The following is a 14386-nucleotide window of genomic DNA, read 5'->3' as shown; positions in this document are numbered from 1 at the left end:
CTAAGATATTATACTGAAGGTGTACATACTGTGGACTGCATCTCATACTTACATTGGGGTGACCATCTCGGAGCAGCTTGTGAAAGACATGGCAGAATTTCCAGCAGAGTACTGCATTGCTGGACAGAGGCAGGCGGTTCACAGCTACCCAAAAGGTCTGAGCCCCCTTCTCATGGTGTGTTCCCAAAATACAAGGTGGATTTATGTTAAGGAAGTAATTGTATGCCTCAGAAAACAGAATGACAATAATAACTATTACTAGAAATAAACACAAAAAGATTAGTATAGCACATCATTAATTTGGGTTGTAACAAGGATTCTCTAGGGTATTACTTCCTTGTCCACCTCACATCTTGTACTGTAATGTTCCAGTGGAAAAACAATGGAGGCCACAACCCAATCTCCTATACCGCAATAACATGTTATTGATCCAGTGATCATTCTCCTCCCCCTGGGTTCCTCTGACACTCATGAATGAGCTTACTCCTTGCTCACTTTGTGAAAATAGTGGAGTCTCTGCAGAGGTCTAACACATCATTGACTGAGTCAGAGCTAGAGCTAACCAATCAGCAGGGAGCATGAAATTTGCTGATTGTAGAACTATAGGTTTGACTAAGGAGGGTGTGTGTTGGACCTCTGCAGAGAAACCACTGCTTTCACAGAGAGAGCAAGGAACTTTTTATACAGATCTGATTTCCCTCATCATTTCTAAATAAAAGACCTCAGGAAGTTGCTTGTTTTTTTCATGCTCAATATTTTAAATAAATAATTTAATAATTTATATGTAATAAAGTTGTTTATTAAATATAGTGGGGTCTGACCTTCAAGAACACGGAATAATATGTATACATTTTCAAACTTTACTTTTACTTTCAGCACTTACTGAGTCTTAATGCCTTGTCAGTTAGGCAATGGAGGGACCAAGGGGGCAACATTGTTGGGCTGTGCTTAGGGCATTGATTGCTCTTAATCCGGCTCTGCACAAAGGACTCCTGTAGACCAGATAGTTTTCCATGCAATCTTCTGCATCTTGCAGAACAGCACACAACACCGTTGCTGTCTGAGCAGTGTTCTGTTCATGTCTGGACTTCTCTCCTGGAGAGATGGAGCTTACCTCTCAGGGAAAGCAATCCAAAGCAAAAATCAGCTAAAGGCCCAAATGTCCCAACAACGTTCAGGACACTATGGCACAACACCCTGCTGCCGATGACCTACATGTGAATTATTAACTTCTCCTCTGCCCAAACTTTTAAATCTTTTGTATGGAGTGTAAATGATGCCCTATTTTTGCAGCTCTGATACTAAGATCCAGTATTGTGAATTCCTTTCCGCAGTCTCTCTCCAACCCAGCGTCCTTTCATGATTCACATCTAGACATTTTTATAATTCACTGTTACATTTACTGTACCTACTCCCTACTTTTAATGAGGGCAACTCCAAGAGAACACATGCAAAATACTTGAAATGCTTACAGAGGACATGGGCAGCATTTGAAATGACAAATCTGAAGAGTGGCATGTGGCCTTGGTTGCTATAGGAAACACACACTTCATTTTTGTTCTTCCTTTTTTGATAAATGATACCAGGGATGGCTTTGAAAGCTCACAGCTGAAGCTTCATTCACCTTCTAGTGAGTAATGAGTCAAGCAGCTGTGACCACATAAGATAGAAGCCAGCTGTGTTTATCTGGGTCTGTTACTGCCTGTAGGGTTATACCTTTTATTTTCAGCTCTTTTCATGTGGCTTCTTAAATTCTGATATTACATAGCACCAATCTTTATGAAGGTTGCTATGGAATGACCGATAGAGGCAACTACCTCAGGGATGCCATTAATTATACTAAGAATGTATAGAGCTTTTTTCCCTTTCAGGTAAAGGTGCAGCTCAGCCATACAAGAAGATTGGAAATCAATGGGATTTAGGACAGACACATCGAAGAAACACAAACAGCAACAAGCACTGGTAGCAGTTTATTTCGATAGGATAAGATTGCTGCTGATCAGCAACACAAGGCTTGGGGAGGGGTTTTCACTTGTTCTCAGTGCTTACAATAAAAATCTACAGTAAAGTACATAGTTTCTTTGACTTAACATTTTCATGTTTTTGTTCAATATCCATAAATTTTTCTGTTTTAAAAAGAGCCACAAAATTAGTCCCTGGGCTGCTGATGCTACAATTTTCAAATCAGCAACACTACCCAGTTTACAATTAAAGTCTATTTCCACTTTTGCAGCCAAATTGGGAAGACTGATGTGAATGTGCAACTATGTAAAGTGCTGCGAAAAATTGTCGGCAATGTATAATAACATGTAATAAATGAATAAAATAAATAACACATATTTTATATTTATTACATATTCTCATTCACATAGTATAACGTTAAAATAAAAATTGCTGCTTGCATATTACATGCTCTATTCTGAAAGAACAGTGTTTCTTTTGTGCTGAATTTTGCTCTTGGATGCAAGGAGGTGGGATGGTTAATGTTAATATAATTAACCCAGTCTGTACTGTGCTGGAAGATGTGATTATCAGTTGTAAACTAGATTTGAACACTGTCGTCCTAAAGTTGGGCGTACACGGTTGGATGTTTGTTTGCTTTCCTAAAAGTTAATGGGGTCAAATCGACGACTGCTTTTGACATCAGTGACAGAAAAGATTGGAAATTATGGAAATTGTACTTGTACTTGGGCCTGAAAAAGTGGCATCGGGACATCCCTAGTTAGAACCAAACGGAAATTCAAATGGGTTCTGTCTTTAAGAGCATTATCAAAAGGTTTTTCGTATAAACATCCGTACAAAGTTCTAAGTGTGCATACCCAGCCTAACAAAGGGTTAAAGATCTAGAAGCATTGTATGTCAATGCACATAGTGTCCGTAGTCTTCCTACAGGGACAGCCAGAGTTTCCTGTCATTTTGAAATTGAGAGAGAAGCTCTAAAAGGCCTGCTAATTGGACACATCTAAAAGGTAAGAATTTTGCCATTTAAAATAATTTGCTGTGTGAAATGGAACACATAACAGTTATATAGTGGGGTTTTCTCAAATTTGACTGCAAAGTGGAACTACCCTTCAAAGTGTAACCAAAGCCCAAAACATTTTTCTTTCTAGTTTTATATGAAGTAGGGAAGGGTTATGATCTTAGTCAGGCTTTTATTGCTGCCTGTGCCCCCACTGGGGGGATTGCCTTTTCTATTATTTCTGATGACCACTGTCATGGTTTTAGCTATTCCCTATTCCAGTGTTTCTCAACCCTTATAATTTTCAGGTCTCTGGGAACCCTTACTAAAACAAAATCATCAGGGGCCAATGGGGAAAATGCCTCTTACACTGGTGGTAAGTAGATAGAATGCAGTCTTTACAGTGGTGGTCAGAATGCCACCCTTACAGCCAGCTAAAAAGGTAATTGGGTCATGCAGCGTTCGCCCTGAAAATATGCAGGCACTATCAGATGGGAGGTCAATCTGCATCAGCTCAAGGAACCTCTAGCAACCTCTGGGGGAACCCTGGAGCAGCCTCTCTGAACCAGGGTGCCATGGCACACTGGTGTGCCTCCTGGCCTCCTCAGGGTTGCCTCAAAATTTTGTGGTAGTAGGACTGTGATGAGAAGGGGGCAATGAAGACTGAGGTAAGGGGGTTCCGGATGTAAAGGGTGAACTCTGATGTGAAAGGGGGGACTCTGATGTGAAAGGGGGGCTACTGATGCAAAGGGTGACTCTGATGTGAAGGTCAAAATCTGCTTTTTTGTGTTTTTGCGTAGGGTCCAACTTAAAATTTATGACATTTTATACCAGGGTGCCTCAAAATTTTGCATACTTTTAAATGGTGCCATGACCAAAAAAAGGTTGAGAAATGCTGTCCTAGAGTTCCACTGAACCCTGGTTGAGAATGGCTGCCGTATTCTATTTAAAACAAGGCTACAGGTATACTTTCATGAAATGTAATCCATCTTCAGACTTAGCAAGCTCCCAAACATGCTTCTGAGTAGGTTTCTTAATTCAACTTACTTCTCTCTCCATTAGAGACAGCCAAGAGCTTAAAGTAGGCAGAGTCATGAATGCATAAAGTATACATTCACTTGCTCAGCATTAAAAATGGGTTGATAGACAAAATTCTGTATCCTAGAGGAAACAACTATTGCTGACACTTCAATGTAAGGACTACATGCACAGTTGGCAGATACAAGGACACTGTGTCATATGTTCAACTCAAGAGGAACTGGGACCTTGGTGCTTCCTCTAGGAAGAACTGTGATTACCATATCGGAATCAGAAAAAAAAGTGGAAATGTGGAAATGAAAGTTGGACAGGAAACACAACAGAGTCAGTGTTTTCCAAAACAAGGAAATTCATCACTTTTGTCTGCTGAGTCCACTGGTAATGTACAGCATCAGCAGCAAACTTTCGCTGCTAATAGTATTCACTCTTTAATATACAGGTTGACACTATTACACTTCTTGCAGCTTTTAAAATAAGTTGAAGTTTATCTTACATCAGCAGTGTTACAGTATTGTGAACCAAACTAACTTGCGCTAATGGAAATAGTAAAACTAAATTAAGATGGATTAAAATTTAAAATTGATATTAATATGACCCGGGAGCTAAAATTTCTAAAACCAAAAAGGAAAAAAAGCTGCTGAACTCAGGCTAAAAGCTTACAGAATAATGTTGAAATGAAGTGTACAGCGCTAAATGCCCTTCAGGAAATTAGATAACGGTAGGGATCATATGGTGTCACCTCCGTGTCAAGCAATCGTGAAACAGTGTATATATAATAAATATTTGTGTAAAAACTTATAGTACGTTATAAAATGTGTCAGCAGGTGTCATAAAAGGCCTGTCATACATGAACCTTATTAAATAAATAAACAAAAATCTTCAAAGAACATGTGTCATATATGTGAAAAAAATATTATTGTGAAAAAAATATTAAATAAATAAATAAACATGTGTCATATATGTGAAAAATAAAAATATCACAATATAAAACAGTCTGTGTTGTTTTCTTTCGAAAATAAGTAGAAGTAAACGGAGATGCCCTCAGTTTAGTACACTTCACTGACTTCAAGGCAGTTCAAAGTGAGTAGGACATTTTGAAAATGACAAGGGAATGGGACTTGACACATGCTCTACCCACTTTAACTGAAAAATAGACCTAAAGGTCGGCTCTGGGCAAGGTACCATGGAGTCAGGTAGCCAATGCTACCTTAAAAATTACAGCTGGTGCCTAACATTGAGGTTTTCTCTAGTTGTTTTCAATGGAGCTTGCTCCTAAAAAAAATCATGTTGGCTCCTGGATTGAACATATTGGCTCCTTAATTTCCGTATTAATCTGTCCACCCCTATGTTTGCTTCTTATATCACTCCAGATATCTCTAACAGAATCCCCATCTCCTTCCAACTTCCTTAGCCAAACATTATTTCCCGACTCCCCCAAAGGATTCTTCATAATATGGAATATACAACTGAGTAGCCGGCAGAAGGAGAGTGACACCTGCATTAGAGGAATAGTTTCATAGAAAATAAGAATAAAACCTTTTTCTTATAAATTGAAAGTGAATGACACCAATGTGCTCAGTTTAAAAATCAAATCACAGAAGAGAGATGAACATGGCCAACAGAATCATATCTAACACAACGATAAAGTCAGCTGCGTCTCCGGCTGCTAAGCCAGTCTCAGCCATATCCTCCATTCTTTCAAAGGAGCATGTTTCATGAGTAAGTAAAATATTAATTCTATTTCTAAGAATAGCCTGACAGGCTGCCAGATCTGCCCTGTGGGGACAGAAAAAAACAAAACCTAATGTGCTCCACCATTTGGTATTCCTTTCTCGCCCCCGCCTTAAACCTATAGAGGAGTCACAATGCCACATTACTTGTCGTAACGGCCCATTTATAAGTAATTGTGATCCCTTCCTCCCACACGCCCTGCCAGAACACCTTTTGCCGCAGCCTTGTGCATCCCCTGCTTCTCTCTTTTCAAAGGATATTTCTTGCATGTTTTTCTTTCACAGCAGCTTCTTGAGTGTTGATAGCTTTGTTTATACTCACAGTCTGCAAAAGGAAACAGAAGAGTGAGGTAAGAGACGGCTTGCATACAATAGGCCCGAGCACAAACCAGTAAAGGCAACATTCAGCAATGCAGCTGCTGCAACAGAGCCTAGTGGATGAGCATTATGAGGGATTTCATTAACCGACAGCTGGAATACCATCCCTGGCCCAAATTCTCTGTATTACATTCTGTGTATTACATACATCATAAACATGGAAGAGTTCTATAAACGCACATAAAGCATTAAACTAATGTATACTGGCCGTAACATGCCACTAAACACATATTACAAGTTGATTTATTGTACAAGACAACATGAAGGAATATGTAAATATTTGTGAGCTTAGTGAAATGTAGGGTAATGAAAATGAGGATGGAACAGCGAGGAGCAACATTTTGCAACAGAACACTTCCTGTTATTCCAAAATGAGCATACAGATAAGAATGTTTCCTTCTAGTTTCCTATATCTGCATGCTTAGTAGTGACACAGAAATTGAAGCTAGATGGTGAGAATAACAGTCAAGTTACTAGTATTTTCATTAGGACATTAGCCATACCTCCCAACTTTCTGAGAAGAAGAACCTGACCACACCACAACATGAAAAATGTATAAACTAAAATGATTGGGTAAACCCACAATTGCCTTTTTTTACTATAACTTCTACTTTTAGGGCCCATTCACACTATAGTGTTGAGTTAATCGCACGACGCCATTTGATTAACACATGCTATTGCACAACACACCTAGTGTGCCTTATTGCGCGATAGGTGCGTTCCCTTGCCATTCATTTAAATAGCACCCCAACACAACTTTCAGCTGCTATGCACTGCAACACAGTGAAGCGCATGGTACCGCAATATCACGCACTGCTTTGGCATAGCAGGCATTGCTTTTTTTTCACCACAACCACGGTATTGTGGTACCACTCGTTGCACTGCATTGTAGTGCACAGTGGCCCGGGAGGTGTATTGGGGTGAAATTCGAATGAAAGGCAATGCCACAACTTAATGCACGTTAATGCACTATGATGTAAACGGGTCCTTATATTAGCTTTTTAAAATAATTTAGTGATAGTATGCAGAATAACACTTTTGGTAGTTATATAGAACCTTTTCATAGATATATGTACACCAAACCAAAAAGAAGGACAACTGAGGAGGAAAGAGACAGAGGGATTTGGTTCCAAATGAGGACAATTGGGAGGTATGAATGGTAGTTACCATATTTCCTATTTGTCATGTTTGTGGGCTGCACTGAGTAGAGATCATTTTGCACAGCTCTTAATTCCTGTCAAGCACTTTGTTCATATCCCATTAGCCTAAAGCTGGCCATGACTCAAATTTTGTCAGACTCCTGCTGAAACGACTGAAATTCAAGATATGGTTAGACTTATCGGCAGCACCCTGCTCCACATAACCTGACTGAAAAATTGAAGAAGCCGGGTGGAAAATTGTCGGCTGAACAGTGGCAATCACCATTTCTACCATGCTCTAGGATCACATAACATGAAGCCTGTTCATTGTGTGTTCAGATCCTGATCAGTTTACTTTTAAAAAATTGTATAATAAGGAAGTTAGGCAGTTTAACTTCCATTTTTCACTCCATGTTTTAAACTAGCACTCATTTTTTCAGGTGCAAATTGTGAATTTTGTTACAACCCCATTAAAAGGTAAAGTTCATCACAGCATATCTCGTACAATGGGCACTAAATGATTGGGGCATCCTCTGAAGGTTATTAGCCCAACACCGTGAGGATATCTTACTGCTGTTGATCTTGATGTTCCTCTCTGTTGCAGCCATAATTGTTTTACACAGATTTAGGTCAAGGAAAGTAACATGGTCCCTCCCTGAGCTTCCAGTGGGAATGGATGGTAGCGTGAGCTGAGTGACTCACAACACTGCTCATTCTGAAGTACACTGAGGTAAATAGAAACTATTCTTTTGGCTGCCTTCCTATTCTTACTCAGTTTATTTCCCAGAAGGAAAAGTGAATAACTGGGCATGTCCACCAAACCCGTTATTATCCCTGGAGGAAGGAAACAGGCTATGAAAATGAATAGCTTCTCTATGCAACCAGTTTGTGCCTGTGGTTCTTTAAGAACCTTAAACCTATTAAGCTTTTCTAAACTTTATACCTTCATAGCAGACTTCCAACTCATCACCTCTTTTTCATACCTGCTCTCTACATAACATAATCTACACTTTGGTTACCAGTTACTAAAGCACACCACCTGAAATGTCAAAATTATATTTTCTTGCATTCCACAAAAAGGGGAACTGTGCAGTATTGCTTTTCTCAAACGTGCCAGAGTATCTTTCCTCAGAAAATTAGTCACAAGCATCCTGCTGCCATTTATTGAGAAATGCCTTACACAGGCATTAATAAGGATGTGACCTAAAACTGTTCTTATTAGCCACAATGTAAACCAAAGCAGTGTCTCACTTTCCTTCAATAGGAAGGGTGGGCATACGTGGACACAACTTGGAGTTTGCTGGTTAGACTCTCCCTTTATTTTGTTAAGTGCATGGTGAGTTTTACTGTTGACTGACTTACTACCTCTGCTGGAGGAACCAATATTCTACACATCAACTACTCGTTTGGTATATTAAAAAAAAAAACTTCTAAGGTTCAATTTGAACTCCCCTCGTGCTAGTTTGAGATTATGTCCTCATGTTCTTGATTTTAGCTTCACATTGAAAATAACGCCCTCATGAACCTTATTCACACCCTAATGTATTTAAAGGTTTCAATCATGTCCCTCTTTTCCTTTCTTTCCTCAAGACTGTACACTTTATGTTCCTATAGTCTCTCCTGATATTTCACCATTCTTGTTGCCTGTCTATGAACTCATTGAAGGGAATTTATTAAAACTGGAGCAGACAAAATCTGGAGCAGCTGTGCATGACAACCAATCAGCTTCTCTCTCTCATTTTCAAATCTTAACTGAACAAACTGAAGAGATAAGTTGATTGGTTGCCATTCACAGCTGCTCCAGATTTTGTCTGCTCCAGTTTTGATAAATTCCCCCCATTCTGTATTATCAATATCTTTTTGTAAAGTATTGATAAGGTAGAAAGAGTCCAGAGACAGGTAACAAAAATTAATTTTTTCACTGAATTGCCCAGAATTGTTATACGTTTACTTTAGGGCCCGTTTAGATGGACAGCTGAATGGTGATAAAACCAGGTGGTTGATCCGTGTTTTTACCACTCCTTAGCCATCAGCTGCAATGTTAGCGTTGTGGCCAGACAGTGCTATGTGCATTGCCGCCGCCACAATGCTTCATTTTGCGGTGCAGCAAAAATTATACAGCATGTCGTGACCATAGAGGTAAATGAGAATGCAACCGCATTGGTTTATAGTTCAATTAAAAATCCCCCTTGGGTCAAAAAAAAACCCCCAAAATGTATCACTTCCTGAATGCTGAGCAGCCACTGCTCTAGCACCCTCTGGAAACCATCCACTGCAGATCGCTTTGCACAGGGTGGTGGGGCCTGCCACTCATCTAAATAAGGCCTAAGGGAACTGCTTCTGCCTTGAAAGGAGAAGTGTTGGGAATGTAAAATGCACTGTTCCCAAAACTTGAGCTGGCAATACACTAGTAGATTTCCAAGCGAACTTTCGTGTGACAGATCTTTCTTTCGACTTTATATTGGTTTATGGGGTCAAATCAATGATCGATTTCAGGATGGAAATTTTTTCTTGAATGAATGAAAACCTAACAATGAATTTGGCTTTCGTTTGGGAAACTCCATGTATTCCTAAATCAAATGTTAAAATAAAATAAAATTTTGTTTGCAATTAGTCAAGTGTCTGATGCATTATCAGGTGGTAAAGAAAGATCTTTTGTTTGGAAATCTACTAATGTATGACTAGCTTTAGATAATTATAGATCGAGAGCTGAGCGATCACGAACCGCTGAATGTTCAGCTGACAGTCTTCTCCCTGCAGGGAGCAGTGACTTTCAGACAGAGATCCCCCTCCCCTCTCTGTTCCTCCAGCATTCATGGGAGGGGGTGGGAACCAGAGCCACCTGTCAATCAGGCAGTGGGCTGGATCCCGACAATGTTGTTGGGATCTTTCCCGGCTGCAGCGGGGCTCTGCACTGTCAGCAAATATCAGGCAGTAGTCTGTTAGATGCTGACTTTGGTTCACAGGAGTATGTTAATACATGTACTCCTTTGACCCAAAAGAGGACTACTGTAAAGCCAATAAAAAAGTTTGGCTTTAGTTCCCTTTTAATGCTAGTTTCAATAGTACCTAGTATTTATCTGGCGCACTTCTGTGTTTCCTGACATGCTCTGTATGTCTGCCAAGCATGTCTGATTATTTTTGTAGCTACTTCACATAACATATAGAGAATCTATTCATATCTATTAAACAGAGCAAGACACATTTGTGTGCAAAATTAGTAGCTCTACCAGAATAATATTCACCCCCCCCCCACACACACACACACACACACACACAGGAAGGCACAGAAATAAGCTATAGAGATATTAGCAAAGGCATGGCATATTTTATCTGTAAATTTCTTTATGCTGAACAGTATAAAAATGTGCAGTCTAATCAGACAAGACAACACAGTTGCTGATGTGCAAATTTCCTAGATTAAACTGACTTAAGGTGGCCATACACTCTACAACCATCGCAAGACTTTAGTCTTGCGATGGTTGTACAGGGATTAAAAAAACGTACGATCTGCCTATCTTGGACAGGCAGATCGCACTCTCGATCATCGCAAGCACGCCCCCCTGAGGGCGGGCTTCCGATGACCGCAATGCTGAACGGGCAGTGTGCGCGTGCGCACACCGGCCCGTTCGGCATTTGTCTTCCGAGCACCGTTCTAACCAGCCGAGAATCGTACGATTCCCGGCTGGTTTTCGAACATGCTGGTTCGACGGAAGACGTGCGACCGTACAGTAGAAACGGTCACACGTCTCCGTTCACACTGCTCGTACGAGAGTGCGATCTGCCTGTCCAAGATAGGCAGATCGTACGTTTTTTTAATCCCTGTACAACCATCGCAAGACTAAAGTCTTGCGATGGTTGTAGAGTGTATGGCCACCTTTACTCCTGAATCCATCCTGAGTCAAGTATCAGGTTTCTGTGGTTTAATCCTTTAATAAAGATATGAAGGTTAGTGAGGGGAATATTGGCTCTAACAACACCAAAAAAGTTAGCATGTTCCTAAACTTTTAATAAGACTGAATAGAAGACACCCAGATGTGTATTGTACAGATTTTTAGAAATCCTTAAGAAGGCCCCTGCAGCCTCAAAACCTGATGTGCTTAATTATGTACATTTGTATTTGAGCTTAGACTTGCCTCTTCCTGAAATCTGAGCTGAGGTCTACACCCTCTTAAAAATTGATCTCTGTCCTACCTCTCCAAAGGTAAATCACTGGCCTGCCACTAGTGAAAATCAAGCTGTGGCCTGCCTCCCTGAAACTGGAGCCTGTCTTTGCACCGAATAAAAGCTGTGACCTCCCTCCTCCTGAAAGTCGAGCTGTGACCTCCCTCCTCCTGAAAGTTGAGCTATGAACTGTCTCCTCCTGAAAGCCGAGATGTGGCTTGCCTCCTCCTGAAAGTTGAACTGTGACCTCCCTCCTCCTGAAAGTCGAGCTGTGACCTGCCTCCACCTGAAAGTTGAGCTATGAACTGTCTCCTCCTGAAAGCCGAGATGTGGCTTGCCTCCTCCTGAAAGTTGAACTGTGACCTCCCTCCTCCTGAAAGTCGAGCTGTGACCTGCCTCCACCTGAAAGTTGAGCTATGAACTGTCTCCTCCTGAAAGCCGAGATGTGGCTTGCCTCCTCCTGAAAGTTGAACTGTGACCTCCCTCCTCCTGAAAGTCGAGCTGTGACCTGCCTCCACCTGAAAGTTGAGCTATGAACTGTCTCCTCCTGAAAGCCGAGATGTGGCTTGCCTCCTCCTGAAAGTTGAACTGTGACCTCCCTCCTCCTGAAAGTCGAGCTGTGACCTGCCTCCACCTGAAAGCTGAGTTGTGGCTTGCCTCCTCCTTCAAATTTAAGCTGTGACCTGCCTCCATCCTGAAAGCTGAGTTCTGGCTTGCCTCCTCCTGAAAGTTGAGCTGTGACCTGCCTCCATCCTGAAAGTTGAGCTGTGGCTTGTCTCCTTCTGAAAGTTGAGCTGTGTCTTGCCGCCTCCTAAAAGCTGAGCTCTGGGCTTTCCCTATTTAAAGTTGAGCTGTGGCCTGCCCCCTTTGGAAAGTGGGGCCAGGCCTGCCTTCTCCTAATAGTTAATTTGTGGTCAGCTTCCGATTGAAAATGGAATGGTAATCAACCACCTCATGAAAGTTGAGCCTGGCCTGTCTTGTCCTAATATTGGAAATGTGGCCTGCCCCTCCTCCCTCCCTCACTCCCTCCCCCGCTGTCTTTAGGGTAACTGCCTTTCCATCCATCTATTTCATATATGCTTTGACCTGACTGTATATTTCTATTAGGTCATGCCTTGTATATTACTCATATGTCAGTTTACTTTGTTAGGTATTATTCTACTGTTGTATTAAATATAAATATGGATTTGATAAGGTATGCTAGTCATTTATAGTTTCTCTGTTAAAGCTGAACTGCGGGGTAAGCATACATTGTCTAAAAACAAGAGCCATGTGCATTCTTCATTGAATCTTGATGTGCTTTGTGTATTCCAGATCTGTACAGTAATCCAGTTTGAAACTTTGCCTCTGTGCAGGAACCTCCTGTAATAAAGACTTGTCACTTCTGCTCTCTCTCTCTCTCTTTGTGCAGGGTGACTGGTCTTGTATCTGCCCACTATTGTAGTTTTCTGCAGGCAGCCTGTACTGAGTGGATCCTGCTGGGTCCCTCTCATAGCTATGCTCTCTGCACAGGTTAGTTTAAAATTTTACATTTCAACTGCAATTTTGTTTGAATCTGATTGTTGCCTGTGAGGCAATGCTAACAATATTAATAACGAGAATTTTATGCATGAGGACCTGTGCATCCATGCTACAAGTAACACTGCACAAGTCCGGAGTAAAAGTTATGGTAGCACTGGCCACCTCATTTTTGTAAGAATGGCCATACGCTAGGATTACAGAACTCTGTTTATGACCATTTGTCTTCTGGATAATAGCTCTAACAGCTGTATTTAGTGAAAAGCTCAAAAGGGCAGGTATAAGCCAGTGAATTCAGGCTGCCTGAATGACAACAAAAGAGGAAAGAACTGTGGCAGTTGCTCTAGGTCACCTTGATCCGAACAGCAGAACAAAAATGATTATGCAGAACCCAGCAAAGGAAGATTGGATGATGTGACCTGGATCTAGGGTGCAGCTCGCAGCACAGAAAGGTCAGCTGACTATCCATCTTACAGCTGTTGAGTATCAACTGCCGGGCGAAAATCCCCTGAACTGCAAAATGTGAACAGAGTACCATATGGACAATCATTTCTCAGAGCTTCAATGTGATTGTGTCATGATGCATAAGGAACAGCGTTCATTTCAGCATAATGTTATGATGCATTCAGGTGTTAACTATTTTGGTAATGTCCCACTTGTTCTCATACAGGGTCACTGCAGGTAAGACTGGAAGAAAAGGCAAAGACTGTCTTCAATGTACCAGTGGACATCTACTCACGCAGCCTATTAATTTTGCATAAAAGTATGATCTCCTAGTTACACGGGACTCCTGCATTCGTTTTATGTAAACGAGGGAGAAATTGATCTGGAAAGTAAGCAAACTTTATACTTCCCAAATCAAGTTATCTTTTTATAAGGTTAGGTATCACTAGTAGATTTTTTCCATTCAGCTAACAGATTCTTTCATCCACACTGAACATTGTAGATGGAGGAATGTCTTGCTGCAGCTATTATATTTTGACAGTTAGCCCCGTCTGCTGTCAAAATTCCTGAACAGTGCCTGCATCTGTTTCGATACTGGCACCTTTCGGGCAGCAATTTGCTGCCCGGCTCCTCTGATTTTTCAGTGGAAGAATGCCAGGCAGGAGATGGCACACAGGGCTACCCACTGAGCAAATTTTGGCCGGCTCTTGGTTCAGCAAGAACTAGCCAAAATCTCCTCAGTGTATGGCCAGCTTAAAACGTTATCAAAGTAAAAATGTTTTTAGGCTATTTTAAATGCTGATTAAATCACTTACAATGGATGCTGTTCATTGATCTATAAACATTTTAGTTTCTGCATAATTAGATGGTCCTCTGAGCATCGGCCCTGTTTTAAGTTGGCTTCTTTTCCTTGCAGAGTCCTATGGAACCACCTTTGTATGTGCTAGTAAGCTGTGTATGTCTACACAAATACACAGGCATAGCAAGGCATTCCTCTGCTCCCTGTTCCCCCCCCC

At 41.1% G+C, this 14386-nt stretch overlaps 1 protein-coding gene across 1 annotated transcript in view; it reads right to left on the bottom strand.

Annotated features, from left to right (window-relative positions):
* The window catches only part of HIP1 (huntingtin interacting protein 1), a 95806-nt gene that overhangs the window by 53146 nt on the left and 28274 nt on the right, over positions 1-14386 (bottom strand). Inside the window, exons 2-3 of the mRNA XM_018555031.1 lie at positions 5989-6052; positions 53-195 (exon numbers count right to left, since the gene is read on the bottom strand). Coding sequence (XP_018410533.1) covers positions 53-195; positions 5989-6052 — 207 coding nt within the window. The remainder of the gene's footprint in view (positions 1-52; positions 196-5988; positions 6053-14386) is intronic.

This window comes from Nanorana parkeri, unplaced genomic scaffold (genome assembly GCF_000935625.1).
Source record: "Nanorana parkeri isolate BGI_ZX_2015 unplaced genomic scaffold, ASM93562v1 scaffold181, whole genome shotgun sequence".
In the NCBI taxonomy this organism is placed as follows: domain Eukaryota; kingdom Metazoa; phylum Chordata; class Amphibia; order Anura; family Dicroglossidae; genus Nanorana; species Nanorana parkeri.
This window is presented reverse-complemented; position numbering and strand designations above follow the sequence as displayed.